The sequence below is a fragment of the Dermacentor variabilis genome, chromosome 8 (genome assembly GCF_050947875.1).
Source record: "Dermacentor variabilis isolate Ectoservices chromosome 8, ASM5094787v1, whole genome shotgun sequence".
Taxonomy (NCBI): Eukaryota; Metazoa; Arthropoda; class Arachnida; order Ixodida; family Ixodidae; genus Dermacentor; species Dermacentor variabilis.
This window is the reverse complement of record NC_134575.1, coordinates 42071116-42087851: the sequence shown is the minus strand read 5'-3', so window position 1 is coordinate 42087851 and position 16736 is coordinate 42071116. Positions and strand designations below refer to the sequence as shown.

Genomic DNA, 16736 nt, shown 5'->3' with positions numbered 1-16736 from the left:
ACAAATAGAAATCGCAGTTCTTTTAATAAAACCTTCTTTCATTCAATCATAAGAGTTTAATTGGAAATTGGATTTACTACTTCAGCGAAATAATAGGCGAAGCGTCATTTTGGTTGTGGGAGTTCGCAACAACTTCAATACATTTAACTCACAAAAATTGTTCAGCTGCTTGCAGAAGTACAGAAATGTTTTAATTGAACTTTATAGACTAAGACAGATTGTGCACGTCAAACGGTGTCTCGCTTTTATGAGCTGACGCATGCAGACTATGTGAAAACCCATTCAAAAGTATACAGACCACAATAGAGAAGAGGAAATATACTTTAATGATTTTTGCCGATGCACTCATTATTTAAAGGGACGAGTCTACCGTATAAGAAGGCACAGCAAACTACAAGAAGTGCAAATAACGTTACCACTACGCCCCCCGATTTTCATACACCTGGAACATCGAAAAATGCAATACCACTGATTGTTGCCGCACCAGGTTTTCATGGCAAGAATGAGAAATGTAGCGATTAGTTGTCACTGCGAACAGGATAATTTACTGAATCCGAGCCAGATGGGGCATGAATCGTGGTCGCGCTGTCTGACATTACAATGTGGGATGCGAAATTTGTGGGTTGCGAATGGACATCTTGCAGTTTTGGTTCCGTACAGGGTTCTAACATGGGAGGGCATAGCATATTTTAGTGAATTTTTTCCCCGGAATAAGGAGGCCGGTTAGAATAAGTTTACACTTATGGTAATAACCCGTCGAAAGTCAAATCCACAAAAAGCTTCCGTTTACGTGCGCGGTGTGCTGTTATGCGATTCTTTCCAGCTCGGCTAGTGGGGTGGAAGCATGGCCTCGGTGACCAGCGTATGCCGTCCGTCCAGAGCGCAGACGTCTTCGTCGATCACCCAGATGGCCAGCCTGCTAGAGTGCCCCGTCTGCAAGGATTACGCGCTGCCTCCCATCATGCAGTGCGAGAACGGCCACCACCTCTGCGCCCCCTGCCGGAAGAAAGTGGCCAAGTGCCCCGTCTGTCGCGCGCCCAAGGGTGAGCCTAGAGTGCCGCACGTTTGAAAACACGCCGCTATAGCGGGAAGCCTTCCACTGGGCACGCCGCAATCGCGACAGTTCTCGGTGTTTGCGAAGTAGTGTCGGTCCATTTCGAGGAGTCTATTTCTAAGACTGAAAAGATGCGCTAGCTCAACCGCCGGCGGTAGCTTAGTGACCATGGCCTTGTGCTCCGGAGATCGAGGACGCGGGTTCGATTCCTACCGCGGCGGTCGCATTCCGATGGGGTCGAAATCCGAAAGCGATTGTGTGCTTAGGTCTAGGTGGGTAAAACTAACGTGGAGTGCGCGCCACATAGGCGTGCCTCATAATCGCATCACTGCCACGGCACGTGCAAGCCCAGCACTTTTAAAATGCTTATCCCGCTACTGAACGAGGAACCCTATTCTAATTAGTCACAATCAACCAACAGACAATGAAAACAAGAAAAGCATCGGGCGATGTACTTGTTTCAATTGAAATGTAGAAACGATAAAGGAAAATTGAAGTGCACGAAAGAAACCACTTGCCGCACTTCGGATCTGAACCACGTCTCTGCAATACGCGTGCAAGGCTCCTAACAATCGCGCTACCCTGGTATATGCTCCTAACAATCGAGCTACCTCGGTGCTGTGTTCCTTTCAAAGGCAACTTGGGTCGCTGGTTATGTGGTATGTGCCGCCTTTCAATGACAGAAAATAACATCCTTTGAAATTTGTTTACCTCTGGGCGGCATATACGGTGGGCCGCAACATTGCTTCAGTGCTAATCGCATTAAAGAGGCCCCGAAACGCTTTTTTGAACATGGTAAGAAAACGCTCCTCATCTGTCGTAGGTGCTGTTCTGAACATGTGAGCCAAATATTACTGCGCTGTAGGCAGCATGGAATTTACAATCTCCCGTCAAACACAGCTCGGAAAAAAAAGTCACTTGCTCTCGCTTCCGCAACGTCGTCATGCAGCATCACCGAGAGCAGCCAAACCCGCCAACGCTAACGGCTGATTTCGTGATCACAAGAGCATTCTCAATAATATAATATGGGTAATCTTGAGTTAAATAAATTGAAAATATATACGTCTGCGTTCTTAAAAAGACAGAAAAAAATGTCGCAGTTTCGCCCAAAAGGCGAAGCATCGATTGCAACAGTAAATTAGTAGATAGCTATACGAAGTAAGGATAACAGTATTATCGCCCGTATAAACTCGTATACATTCGCTGACTAACTAAAGTAAGAAGCATGGTGTCGCGCGCGCACAGCCAAACATGAACAAATCTCACTCGATGAGCGCGAACACTCACTGTCAAAAAACGCTGGCACGAGGAAGAGCGGCAGCATCAGCGAGCGAACTGGCCATCTGCGCTGCCCCTCGCATCAACGCGACCTAAGCGGCGAGAACACAGCGCGCACGAAGCTATCAGCTTTCGGTGCGCTTAGACTATGTACCCATCGCAGATGGCTTTCAAGATGGAGCACGCATGGCTGCGCTCAGACGCGCCACACGCAGCGGCCGCCGGAGTAGAACGCCCGCAATGTAATGCGGGCGGTAATGCCCCTCGAGTGTCCATATAATTGCTATCGCAATTAAATTATTTCATCCTTGTACTGCGCGTGGCTGCGTCTGCGTCTGCGCTTGACCTCTGAGATACCAGCGGCGTGCTGCGTAGCATAGTCTACCGTAGCCGCCACGGGGTGCCGCGACAAGCGACACTAAACTTTTTGGCCTGGCCGGTACTTTGTCCTCTGGCCTTCTCCGCTGTGTAGCTTCCAGTGCGCTAGCGGGGACGAAAAGAGAGAGAAAGCCAGGTATCGGAACGATAACTCCATTTGTAGGTAAATGAGTAAAAAAAAACACCTTTGCGGCATGACATTCGCGAGATTACGTCCTTTAATGAGGAGGCCATTCTATTAGTAGTTACGGCAGCATTTCAGAGCTCCTCTAACGTAGAAATTCATCTTGAGATGGTGTATGTCGTCATTTTTTTTTACTTCTTCGCCATGCGGTCAGGATAATACGATCGAGGTGGCCTAAGTGACACGACTGCGCAACGGAACGGGCGGACAGGCTCAGCAAAGCCAGTTTCGAGCTCTCAACTGCTTTCGCTTTCTGCGAAAACAGAACAGGCCCGCAGCCTGCTAAACTCGCCCGCGTACTTTTGTTCACACTCAGGGAAGAACAGGAACCTAGCCTTGGAGAAGCTGGCGGAAACGGCGATGTTCCCATGCAAGTACAACCCAAGGGGCTGCGCTGCCGTTCTACTAATTGGCGCCAAGAAGAAACACGAAGACTCCTGCGAGCACGGGTGAGATTCATCTTCACGTATAGCAGCAGTATTGGTTCGCAAAATAGTTTTTATTTCGTGCCATCATGACCACTGTGCTCCTTATGAGCTCGATGTATAGCGCTTCTAGGACGCGGCCATCTTTCGTGGGGAACTGGCACAAAGCAAACAACAACAACAACAACAACAACAACAACAACAACAACAACAACAACAACAACAACAACAACAACAACAACAACAACAACAACAACAACAACAACAACAACAACAACAACAACAACCCCGATAACGCCCAGCGTGTTCTTATGGCATTCTTACGGCCAGGCGTCGATTGCCATGTCTTTGTCGTCAGACGCCCCGTCATCGACTTTGCAGCTCAGCGCGGGCTGCGCAGGCAGCTGTGTTCGAGATTGAGTGCTCTTGCTCGAAACGAAAGTGCAAGAGTAACACATTCTGGTGGTTAGATATTCAGTGCAAGATTACTAAAGATATAACACGATAGTAGCACATATAGCGCATTCCTAAAATATCGAGCAACTATAGAACAAGTTCGAAATTTTTCAAGGATGGCGCATAGCGGAAATGAAGCTGTGATTGCTGCCTCCTTTTCGGCCGCGAATGATTTTAGACAGCAGACGTCCGGCAATTGTGCGATAAGGAATAATACTGTTGCTAAATGCACACATTACCCAATTTACTTTGGAAATCATAGCTGTGGGATGCGTGGATGCGTAGCGGTGGATGCGGATGCTTTTTATTTTAAATCTTCTCAGAATACTCTTAAATCATAAAAGTGCGAAAATATTCAAAGCTTAAACCTGAAAGTGAGGTAATTTTACTGGCGCGGCTCCGAACTATCTTCGGGATCGGTCCACGAAAATGGTTTGAAACATACCCGATGGAAAAAAGTGGTGGTAAAGTCGCTCAGAAATGCCTAGTCGGTGTAATAAACAAACGTAACTGAAACTATCCGACGGCAGGATTCGAACAGAGCACCCGCGACCGCCTTAGCACAACAGCTCAATTCTCTAACCACCATCTCCCGCGTGCAAAGCCAGTTTGTTGAGACGCTTGGCGCGTTTTACAAACACTCCGCGCGATTTTTCGCCGCCACATAATAATACCGATTGCTTTAGATTTATTACGTTTTCTGAGGACCATTACTTACCTTTACTGTACGATTTCCCTGCGTAAGATTTTGAACGCAAGGTGGTGAAAGATGTCTAGGCGTGTTTGTGTTCCAACCGCAGAGACTGTTGCACAGAACAAGCTGTATTGCAAGACCTCATGTTAGACAACTTTGCTTGGTGGGACGAATGTCAACATAGCATACGCAGACTACGCAAACTATGCAGAGCCTATCGGCTTGTGCCATCATTTTCCCACGCGTATAGTAGACAAGATACGCACTTGCGTGCACGGTTACAGCGTCGAAGCACCGCGTCCCTCACATCACGCAAACATGCCCGCGCGCGTTGTCAGAACGCCGGCTGATAGGCTCGAGCGAAACCATAATCGTAAGGAATCAAGGCGGGTCCAGCATACGCGCAAAGTGCACTCCATCAGTTCAGATGCAGAAACAGTAATTTTATGCTTTGCTGCGTGTGAGGCGCACGCTGCGGCTCAACGCCGGAGGCACCCAGACGTGGCGCTGCGGAAACAGGAGGCCTAATTTAAGGAGGTCTATAGAGAATAGAATTATTGTATGAAACTCTATGGTCTAGAGTGCCTCGATGTCCTCCTCGCCCGCCGCTCCGTACAGGGTGGAGACAACCGCGGCTTCTACCATAGGCGTTGGGCACGCGAATGGCGGATACACAAGAGCGCCGGCAACGCGTCGCTAAGGCGTCCGCCATTCGCGTGCCCAACGCCGTTGTCGACGCCGCGGTTGTCTCCACTCTGCACGGAGTGGCGGGCGAGGAGGACATCGAGGCACCCTAAAGAGGCCGAGGCTAAGCGATAACGTCGACAAAACCCTGATGTTCAAAAGCGACAAGGGGACACGCACACACATCGTGCTCGCCGTGAGCATTCCACTGTATGGGAACGCGAGCTCAACATAAGGCGACAACGCTGACAAGACCCTGTAATTCTAACCGGTGCTGCTCGCGGGCATCGTGGTTTTCTGTATTCACGTGTCCCCGCACGCCACACCACGCGTGTTTACCTTACGTTTACTGCACTTGATGCCGCCACTAATGCTACGAGCCTTATACACTTGGTGTAATATTCTAACACGTTGATATCGCATTCATTGATTTGCCCTCATGGCGAAGCTGCAATATTTTGTAACCCAGCTGAAGAGTTTAATGTCGAAACGGTTACATTTTTATTGCGATAACAATTACACACACACTCGAGACGCCTTCGTGCCGTCGGCGCCTTCGCCATTGCCGCGTTGTCCCGCCGACGGCGCATGCGCGGTTCGAGCACCTAGAGGGTCAGAGCAATACCTCCTGTGTACTGTTGATTAGAGGGTCTCAAGAAACGCAGAGCGCGTTTGGCTGTGAAAAAGACGAATCGTAGTGGACGCACGGCCAACGCTACTCAATCGCCTCGGTATTGAGAAACCTGTGGGTGTGGTTGAAACTGCTTACCGTAAACGCGGAGCATCCGCTGATTGCGCAGTTCACAGCGACACGGCGATGTGCATCGGTGGGATTTTTTTTTCTGTGCTCCTCAGACCGTGTCCTTGCGTGCTCGGCTTGAAGCCGTGCAAGTGGCGAGGACCGCTACAAGAAGTGGTGGACCACATTCTTCGCACGCACGAATTCGTTCCAAGATTGCAAGGTGAGGCACCGAGCTACACGAGTGCACTTTTGTCGCACCACTCCTTATACACCTGCGAACTGAGGTTTAAGAGTAACGGGAGTACTGTTTTTGACGATTTGGTGTTTAGTTTGTAGGTTACATAGGGACGTAACGCAAATCGCACTAAAATTTACGGGAGCCTGGAAGATTCTGCTGCAAGTTTTACTTATCTTGGTCCTTGCTTTTAGACGAGGCGAGCAGCACGTCAAACGCAAATGCATGACTTTACAGACTAGACCGTCATACATGTGCTATACTGTAGAGTTAAACTGAGTGCAAGCAACAATATATAACCACTGCTTCAATATGTTTGAATGGCAAGTGACTCTGTAAGTGGCTCTTGTTAGCCGATACGATAACTTTGCGCCGTTTTTTTTCCATTGCGACCGGAAAGTTCACCTTGCACTGAGTTGCACTTGCAGCCTTTGTGGCCTTTTCTGTCAGTCGCCGTCATCGTTGTCGCTCCCGTGTCTCCTCACGCGCGTTCTTGCATTGTCATCCTAGTGAGCGCAGATAGTGTTTTCTTCAGAAACGTGCTATGCCTCCATGGACGGGCGCCATTACGGAAAAACAATATCGATGGATCCCACGCATGCTTGACAATAGGTGATAAGCGTAACCTTCCTTGATGTTGCTGTTGCTGGTGCAGCCTTCAACACACGGCATGTACTCACGAGGGGGAATTGGCCACGGTTCGCAATGGAAACATAATATTAATTCATTGGTTCTCGTTAACTTAGGGGTTGGTACTACTCATATTTAGATAGTTAACGATTATAAGTTGATCACGCCGTTTTTGACGAAGTTGTTAGATTATAAAAAAATGCAATCTAATGTTAATAACGAGGAAAAGATGTTGAACACGAGAGCCTCCCTGTAGCAACGACGTACTCACGCACATTGACACGTTTCTTTTCGGGATCGACCTCGATGTCTACTGACACGTCTCCGCGTTGCTTATTTACTTGTATGTATAGTGTCACGCTCTTCGCTCAATGCGCACTCCGGGCCCATTTCGTTCCCTCCACTTCTTTATCCACGCTCGGCTCGTTGTGTTGCTCACTTGTTCACTTTTTGTCCCCTGTTCTGCTCGTGAGACAGAACCCAGACACACACGCCCAGCTGCACAAACCTAGTGGTTCAGGATGTTGTATGCTTTGCAAGACGGCAGGGGCCAGCACTGTCAAAAATGGAAGGAAGAGAAGAAGAAAGCCTCGCTTTATTAATAATAGAATGCAAGCTGTACAGCGGTGGCAGACGTTGATTACGGGCGAAGATAACACAAGCGATCGAAGCGGTAGTGCGATTTGCTCTCAAATCCGGTCCTGTAATCGTGAAGACAGCTCAGAGGCCTTTAATTTTATCGCCTGTAGCAGCGTTTAAACGATACTTCTTGAATCTGTGTGCTCGCTTCCGCCACTTGGGGGCGGGCGAGGGGCTAGATAATTTTGCTTTAATAGCAACAATAATGTACATGCCCCATAATTTCAGGGCCGTACACAACGAATTATTTGTCTGTAGCACTGAGTCCTCAAGTAGTCCAGCTCTAAGAATATAAAGCGTGTGCCTTTGGAGTCGTTGAGTTTTCCGTAACTTGAGGCAAAGCGCAAAAGAGCCGGCAGGACGATAAAAGGAGACAAAAGACACAGCGCTGCAATTGCTTAATGTACATGATTAATACATATTGTCGCAGCCTAGTAGAAGACGGGAAAGCCGGCGTAGAGGACGTATGGAAGCACTTTAGCAGAGCGGTCAACGCGACGTCATTGTCGTCTCTATTTTTCCACTCGCGCGCTACTTCAGCGTCGTTCTCATCGCCTGGCACATACCCGCAGTGACCATATACGATGTGGAATTTGCCCCCCCTTTGAAAAAAAAGGGCATCGTCCCGATGCACCAACGTCCGAAGGCTGTGCACAGACGGTGCAAAGTTGAGGTCATGAGGAAATGTATGGCTTCATACGAAGCACATGCACAACCTCGGGCAGATGCCGCCGGCGTTTGGAGCAGTTATGGCTGTCGGGGACAACTTCATAATTAACATCGCTGATGCGGCGCAGAACTGTGTACGGGCCGAAGTATCTTCGCAGGAGCTTTTCAGACAGCCCCCGCCGACGAATCGGAGTCCAGACCCACACCTGGTCACCGACGTTGTACGTGACGGGTCTGTGTCGAAGATTGTAGTGTCGGGCATCGTATTCCTGTTGTGCTTTGATTCGCAAACGCGCAAGCTGCCTGGCTTCCTCTGCGCGTTGCGTAAACTCCTCGGCACCTGTCTCGCCGTCACCGCACTCGTGCGGCAGCATTGCGTCCAACATGGTTGTCACTTCGCGTCCATAAACAAGGCTGAAAGGCGTCACGCGTGTTGTCTCTTGGCGAGCCGTGTTATATGCAAATGTAACATATGGTAAAATCTCGTCCCAGTTCTCGTGGTCGACGTCGATGTACATACTCATCATGTCTGCCAGAGTCTTATTCAGACGTTCTGTCAGCCCATTGGTTTGGGGATGGTAAGCCGTGGTCTTGCGGTGAGTGGTACCACTTAGTCGCAACACGGTATCCAGAAGCGCAGCCGTGAACGCAGATCCTCTGTCTGTTATGACCACTGCGGGAGCGCCATGCCTTAGGACGACGGCTTCGACAAAAAATCGCGCTGCTTCGGCTGCTGTTCCACGTTGGATAGCACCTGTTTCGGCGTATCGCGTAAGATAATCCGTGACGACGATTATCCATCTATTTCCGGCAATAGACAGTGGAAACGGACCTAAAAGGTCCATGCCAATTTGTTCGAACGGCGCTTGCGGTATCTGAACAGGATGCAGCAGTCCAGCTGGCTTGCCGGGTAGGGCTTTGCGGCGCTGGCAATCCAGGCATGTCTGTGTGTAACGTTTCACGATCGACGCAAGTCTCGGCCAATAGTACTTGAGCCTAATTCTTGCTAATGTCCGAGTGTAGCCCAAGTGACCAGCGGTCGGCTCGTTGTGACAGGCGTGTAGGACTTCGTCGCGAAGAGATGCGGGAATGACGAGTAGGTAGCTGCTGCCACTAGGTGAAAAGTTCTTTTTATACAGAACGTCGTGGCGCAAGCAGAATGAAGGCAGCCCTCTAGCGAATAACCTCGGCACACTGCCTGTTCTTCCCTCTAAGTAATCAAAAAGAGGAACCAGTTCTGCGTCCTCGCGTTGGTGGCGTGAAACGGCGACAGTATCTAGCACGCCTAGAAAAGCCGTGTCATCATCGTCGTGCACTGCAGTCTGAACAGGAGACCGAGAAAGGCAGTCGGCATCGGTGTGTCGTTTCCCTGATTTGTAGACAACCGTGAAGTCGAACTCTTGGAGACGAAGACTCCAGCGCGCTAGCCGACCAGCGGGATCTTTTAAATTAGTCAGCCAGCAAAGTGCATGATGATCACTGACAACGGTGAAACACCGACCATACAAATATGGCCGAAATTTCAGGACGGCCCACACCAGTGCGAGACATTCTTTTTCTGTCGTGGAGTAGTTTGCCTCCGTTCTTGAGAGCGTCCTGCTGGCGTAAGCAAGCACTCTTTCGGCGCCGTCCTGCCGCTGTACAAGCACTGCGCCGAGGCCGACATTACTAGCGTCGGTATGAAGAATCGTAGGAGCGTCGTCATCAAAGTGTGCGAGCACGGGAGGCGTCTGCAGGCGTTGCCGTAGGTCGTGAAATGCCCGTTGCTGGGCGTCACCCCATACGAAGGGGACATCTTCTCTGGTTAGATGCGTTAATGGCCATGCGATGCGCGAAAAGTCCGCAATAAAGCGTCGGTAGTAGGCGCAAAGGCCCAGAAAACGTCGCACGGCCTTTTTATCGGATGGCGTTGGGAAATTAGCAACGGCAGAGGTTTTATCAGGGTCAGGTCGGACACCTTCACGACTGACAACGTGACCGAGAAATTGAAGTTCTTCAAAGCCAAAATGGCACTTTTCAGGTTTCAAAGTTAGACCAGCTGAGCGTATGGCTTCAAAGACCGTCTTTAGTCTCCGTAAGTGTTCCTCGAACGTGGCGGAGAAAACAATCACGTCGTCGAGGTACACCAAACAGGTTTGCCATTTGAGGCCTGAGAGTACCGTGTCCATTAGTCGCTGAAACGTTGCTGGCGCAGAACACAAACCGAAGGGGAGCACCTGAAATTCATAAAGTCCGTCGGGCGGCACAAATGCGGTCTTCTCACGGTCTCGCTCATCAACTTCTATTTGCCAGTAGCCGCTTTTCAAGTCCATCGACGAAAAGTAACGTGCGTTTCGTAGCCTGTCCAGTGAATCGTCGATACGCGGCAGCGGATAAACGTCTTTCTTTGTGATCTGGTTGAGTTTTCGGGAGTCGACGCAGAAGCGCAGGCTACCGTCCTTCTTTTTCACCAACACGACAGGCGATGCCCAAGGACTCTTAGATGGCCGAATAACCCCGTCCTCAAGCATCGTCTTCACTTGCGTTTGTATCGCCTCGCGCTCTTTCGGTGCCACACGATAAGGATGCTGCCGAATTGGTCTGGCGTCGGCTTCGGTGACAATACGGTGCTTAGTGAGCGGCGTCTGGCTGACTCGTGACGTAGATGAAAAGCATTTCTTAAACTCATCGATGAGCTCAAGAAGGCTGTTACGTTCGACGGATGACAAGGTGGGACTGATATCAACCACAGGGGCAGGCATGGCCACGGTGGCCGTCACGTGCTCCACTGAGAGGCAGTCTCGTATTGAGGTAAATTCGTCGAAGTACGCAACAGCCGTGCCTCTAACAATGTGTCGACGTTCCCTGGTAAAATTCGTCAGTAGGAGTTCAGCACGTCCGTCGTGTACGTTAATTACGGCCCTGGCGATGGAAACGCCTTGACTCAGTACCAGTGCGTCGATGTGTTCAGCGACACCAGTCCCGGTGTTCAAGTTGTCGCAGATAACAGGTACGAGGGCACAGCTTCGCGGCGGAAGCGTGACGTCGTCGTCGGCGATACGTAAGCGGGGTCGCTGGTGCTCCGCGGGGTCGACGTCGTCTGAGCTCGTAGAAAATGTGACGACGAGGTCACGGACATTAATCACTGCACCGTACTCCCGCAAGAAATCCATGCCCAATATAAGTTCCTTGCAGCACTCAAAGAGAATGACGAGGGTGGCGACGAAGGTTTCACCGGCGATTACTATCCTGGCTGTGCATTTTCCGATCGGCGTCATCAACTGGCCGCCGGCAGTTCTGATGTTGGGCCCGGTCCACGGCGTCTTCACTTTTCTCAACCTGTCGGCCAGCTTTTGACTTATTATCGAAAAATGCGAACCAGTATCGACGAGAGCGGCCACTTGGTGGCCGTCAATGAAAACGACAAGATCGGCGCTGACGGCATCGGTTACAGGGGGTGCGGTTGGAGACGTCGGAGTTTTAGAGTCGTCGGTCGTCGGTGATGGGGGCTCTTGGAAAGCTAGACGGTTTGCAACCTCACCCCCGGAGGCCGCTGCTTCTAGTTTCCCCGGCGTGGGCTAGGGGACCTGCCCCTAGAGGCGTCAGAAAAATCGCGACGGGTCGGTGGGGTATAACGAGCCGGAGAAGGGGAACGTGATCGAGGCGTCGCTGAACCTTCTGGCCGAAAGTTTGTAGAATTGTCGTCGCAGGTACGTGCAGCATCAAACACAGGGTAATTGCAGTTGGGAAACCTTGGATACCCGGCTGCGCGGTAGCGGCACGCGCGATAAACATGTCCAGCTTCGCCGCAATGAAAGCACAGCGGCCGGCGGTCAGCGGTGCGCCACACATCGGTCTTTCGAAGCGGGTAGCCCACAGGGGATTCGCCGTAAGACCGAGGCGCAGCGATCGACTGGCGGCGATACGGCATAGTTGGCGGCGGCTGTGACTGTCGAAAATAGGGCGTCGGGGGTGGCGGTGACGGCTGCGTCGTAGTGGTCGACGGTGTCAGCAGCATCGAAGTGGCAGGAGGTGGACGGCAGACAGCTTCCGCGTAGGTCAATCGTCGCGGCACCGCCTGCCAGTCGGGCGACGAAAAGGCCTCTCGAACTTCCTCCCGAACTATATCAGCGACAGAAGCCGCCGCTGGTACCATGGGAGAGATCCCGAGCTGCCGGATCTCCTCTCGCACAATCTCTCGGATGACTTCACGTAGAGATGTGCTGCAGCTCTCAGGTAGAATGGATGCATTCACCGGCGAGCTCTGGCGATCATATTGGCGGTACCGTTGCTGTAGTGCCCGTTCTATAGCGGTAGCCTCCTTGGTAAATTCGGCCACTGTCGTCGGTGGGTTCCTCACGAGCCCGGCAAACAGTTCCTCCTTCACTCCGCGCAAGAGATAGCGCAACTTCTTTTCTTCGGCCATCTCAGGGTCTGCTCTGCGGAAAAGGCGCGCCATATCTTCTGCAAACATGGCAACGCTCTCGTTTGGTTTTTGAATGCGGGATTCGAGTAGGCGCTGCGCGTTGTCTCTTCTGTCGCTACTAGTGAACGTGTCTAGTAGCTGGGTGCGGAAGGCATCCCACGTGGTCAAATTTCTCTCCCGGTTCACAAACCACGTCCGCGCACTGTCTTGAAGCGCAAAATAGACATTAGACAGCTTTTGCTGGGAGCCCCAGTCATTATAACTGGCGACACGCTCAAATTGGTCAAGCCAATCTTGGACATCCTCAAAAGCGTCGCCGTGGAAGATTTCTGGTATCTTAGGATTCTGAAGCGTCACCTGCGATGGAGTTGCAGTAGCCATGGCGGAAGTAGGTTGACGCGTTCCAGCAGGGTCCTGCAAAGGGTTGAATTCGGGCGTCAGGCCTAGCAGGCGGCGACTGTACCGGTGAACAGGAGTTTCGATGAACGAAGGTGATTCCGCTTTCGAGGTATGGCTCCGCGAAGGGGTGCCGAGCATGAGGCAATCCTACCCCGCACCTCCACCAGTGTCGCAGCCTAGTAGAAGACGGGAAAGCCGGCGTAGAGGACGTATGGAAGCACTTTAGCAGAGCGGTCAACGCGACGTCATTGTCGTCTCTATTTTTCCACTCGCGCGCTACTTCAGCGTCGTTCTCATCGCCTGGCACATACCCGCAGTGACCATATACGATGTGGCAATATATACCATACAGTACAACAGGAAGAAAACAAGGAGACAAAATAACTTTTGATAGATCAAAAGTTGTATAAAAAAACACGGATCAAGTGACTAGGGAGATTATCGAGGCGTTCGAAATGAATAAAAAGAATAACTGTGTAAGCTGCCCACCTGTTTCAACGTCAAAAATAAAAAAAAATTCGGTTCTTATCGCGGTAGCGGCAGTGACGGATGATTAGGCCAAGATGTGATCAATGTTGCGACGGTGGCTTTGTTCCCCTGTTTTCTTCCTCTTGTACTATGACATATATGTATTAACCATGTGCACTAAACAATCAGCTGTTAGTAGCACTGTCTCTTCGTCTCCCTCTGTCCTCCTAGCTGCGCGCTCTTTTGCGCTTTACCTCAAGTTATGCAGTACCAACTGGCCCACCAGTCTGTTCTTTTGAAGATCTCCTTCATTTAAAGCGCCTTCTCCCGCGCTTCTGAAAGGAAACTTTCACTCCGGTCTTGCAAATTTACCGCTGTGTACATTGTGTTGGGTGTCTCTTTCGTACATGTGTTTAAAGTATGCCATTGATCTCCGTGTGAACTGTATCTGCATTGCACTTTGAATTCATCAAAGCTAACGGTATTTTCAATAATGTTTATCATTTGTGTTTTAAATTATACGATTATGTGGAGCGTAGGGGGTTCGTACTGTGTACATATAGGCAGTAGTGTCTTCACTCAATATTACTATGTGTTATACCCACTCATGTGTTGCTCCCCCTTCTCTCCTCTTACTCTATGCTCCTCGTGGTGCCATGAGGCATCGTTAACTAACTAACTAACTAACTAACTAACTAACTAACTAACTAACTAACTAACTAACTAACTAACTAACTAACTAACTAACTAACTAACTAACTAACTAACTAACTAATACACTAACTAACTAATACACTAACTAACTAACTAGCTAACTAACTAACTAACACACTAACTAACTTACTAACTAATACACTAACTAACTAACTAACTAACTAACAAATACACTAACTAACTAATACACTAACTAACTAACTAATACACTAAATAACTAACTAATAAACTAACTGACTAACTAACTAACTAACTAACTAACAAGTCCAAATTCATAATGCAGTACAGGTATAAGGAAACAGGCAAAGCAGGGCACATCCAGAGCTATACGTATATATACCTTCTAATACCGTTCGTTTTTTTTTTATAATGGACGTCCTTTTCGTTTTCCTTGCGCATTTGTAGGCGAGAACGTTGTCCTCACCGCGACGCGCTTCAACCGCGCCGGTGCCTTCTGCTGGGTGGCGCTGCAGTCGTGTCTGGGTCGCGACTTCGCCGTGATGCTCAAGAAGAGGAACAACTACCGCGACCGCTTCTTCGGCGTCGTCCTGCTGGTGGGCTCGAGCGAGGATGCGCGGGGATTCGTGTACCGCCTGCAGCTGTGCGGTGCAGAACACCGGCTCACCTGGGAGGCCAAACCCAGGAGCCTGCACACCAGGAACGAGACGATCAGGATCGGGGACGGCCTGACCTTCGACATGAGCACCGCCGAGCGACTCAGCAACGGCGCCGACCTCAACGTGAACGTGTTCATCCGCCTCGCGTCCTCGAGCGGCGATATTGCGCTGTAGACACGAGGGGGCATGACCGGCTGACAGAAGCCGATTACCGGGATGACATTCGGAACGGCGTATATCAGAATCCTACATGGCGTCGTATGCAATCATCTGCTGCGGAAGGATTGACGCGATAAATTTGCGTACGTAGAATAAATTTAAGCGCCCCTTGAATGGTTCGTGACCTCGACGTGGACATGAACGTCGTTCGCTTTCGAGCGCAACTGGCGAGGCAGGCGACGGAATCGCAGCCAGACGAAAATTGGGGGACGGTGTTCGGGACACCGTGTTTCGGAAGAATGCTGCGTGGCGGCGTTCAGCCACAGATCGACGTGTCCGATAAATCAGTGCGCGTTATAATAAATTTATCCTGACCTCTGCTGGTTGTTGTGGATAAAATAAATCGGTATCTTTGAATGCGGCCAACGAGGTGGCACAACTTTAATGATCTATGTATGCGATTAGTAGTGCGAGCTTAATTGGACATTCACTCTTACATGGCGGGCTTCAGATGGCAGCCAGCAATAGAGCCTGCGGTGGAGCCCCGAAGCAGCCGTGTGACCAGGTCATTGGTGAGAACGCGCAGCTGGGCACCGGCGTCGGTGATGCACAACGAGTGCACGAAACACAATGCTCATTACAATGAATAAAGGGAAAAATCGGACATCCACCCGTTCGTAGCAATTGCTACAAAGGAAAACCCATGTGTTGTCCCGGACCAGGACGAATTTTTCTTCAACTATGAGGCGTTTCTTTCGAGGAACCCGTATGGGTTTTCCTTTGTAGCAATTGCTACGAACGGGTGGATGTCCGATTTTCCCCTTTATTCATTACTTCTCTCCACCTTGCGGGTTTCCGCAGAACTATTACGTCAAACACTAGCCTTTGCTTCGTGTTGTCGACAAATTCGACTTCGCCCTGCCATCTGCTAGCCGCCTGGTTAGCTCACATGGTAGAGTGGCTGCCCCGGAAAGGCGGTGGTCCCGGGTTCGTGTCCCGGACCAGGACGAATTTTTCTTCAACTATGAGGCGTTTCTTTCGAGGAACCCGTATGGGTTTTCCTTTGTAGCAATTGCTACGAACGGGTGGATGTCCGATTTTTCCCTTTATTCATTACTTCTCTCCACCTTGCGGGTTTCCGCAGAACTACTGCGTCAAATGCTCATTACAATCAGCAACACAGCCACACCAGGCGATCAAAATAGGCTGCTCGACGCCGGGACACCGGCACATCATACATGGAAATGCGTCGGATATAACGTATAGTATAGAAGTGCTAAGCTCAGATATAGTGTGGCAGCTGAAAAGACACGGTAGAGCGAATAAATTGCACCGGATTAGTGCGTGCGGTGCTCCGTGTCGCAAAACGTGGCAAAGTGGGGAGCGGGCCATGGCGACGTGGTGGCAGTCACTCTGGCTCACTCGGTTGCCTATTGTGCTGCGACATCGGGTCGATCAATGAGCAGCAGCATGGCAGACGAGCAAGCGAGCCGGAGCTACATAGTGCCAAAGCGTCGCGACGTCCTGGTACCACGTTACCACCACCTGCGTCCCGATGACACGCGGGTACGATTTAGCTCAGCATCGTCAGGAATGTAAAGATCTTTAATCGTCATTGTAGAGCTGCACATTCCTCCAAAAAAAATTAAATTGTGGGGTTTTGCGTGCCAAAACCACTTTCCGATTATGAGGCACGCCGTAGTGGAGGACTCCGGAAATTTCGACCTCCTGGGGTTCTTTAACGTGCACCTAAATCTAAGTACATGGGTGTTTTCGCCCCCCTCCCCATCGAAATGCGGCCGCCGTGGCCGGGATCCGACCCCGCGACCTTGTGCTCAGCAGCCTAACACCGTAGCCACTGAGCAACAAGGGCGGGTCCGCACCTTCCCAGTGACACATGACTAGT

At 50.4% G+C, this 16736-nt stretch overlaps 2 protein-coding genes across 2 annotated transcripts; both read left to right on the top strand.

Moving 5' to 3' along the window:
* The first annotated feature begins 844 nt into the window (after positions 1 to 844).
* On the top strand, positions 845 to 3347 carry LOC142591374 (E3 ubiquitin-protein ligase SIAH1B-like). Its single transcript, XM_075703699.1, has 2 exons — positions 845 to 1043; positions 3211 to 3347. Exons 1-2 carry the CDS (start codon positions 845 to 847, stop codon positions 3345 to 3347), a joined length of 336 nt encoding a protein of 111 aa, XP_075559814.1.
* A 2511-nt stretch (positions 3348 to 5858) lies between these two features.
* LOC142591010 (E3 ubiquitin-protein ligase sina-like) lies at positions 5859 to 15233 on the top strand. The gene is made up of 2 exons (XM_075703386.1): positions 5859 to 6115; positions 14460 to 15233. Exons 1-2 carry the CDS (start codon positions 5971 to 5973, stop codon positions 14843 to 14845), a joined length of 531 nt encoding a protein of 176 aa, XP_075559501.1. The 5' UTR covers positions 5859 to 5970; the 3' UTR covers positions 14846 to 15233.
* Positions 15234 to 16736: the final 1503 nt, after the last annotated feature.

Excerpts from the sequence above, each read along its gene's own strand:
- LOC142591374 (XM_075703699.1), top strand. The coding sequence starts at position 845 with ATGGCCTCGGTGACCAGCGTATGCCGTCCGTCCAGAGCGCAGACGTCT. Across the intron at positions 1,044-3,210 it reads CGTCTGTCGCGCGCCCAAGG|GGAAGAACAGGAACCTAGCC; the intron begins GTGAGCCTAGAG and ends GTTCACACTCAG.
- LOC142591010 (XM_075703386.1), top strand. The coding sequence starts at position 5,971 with ATGTGCATCGGTGGGATTTTTTTTTCTGTGCTCCTCAGACCGTGTCCT. Across the intron at positions 6,116-14,459 it reads ATTCGTTCCAAGATTGCAAG|GCGAGAACGTTGTCCTCACC; the intron begins GTGAGGCACCGA and ends GCGCATTTGTAG.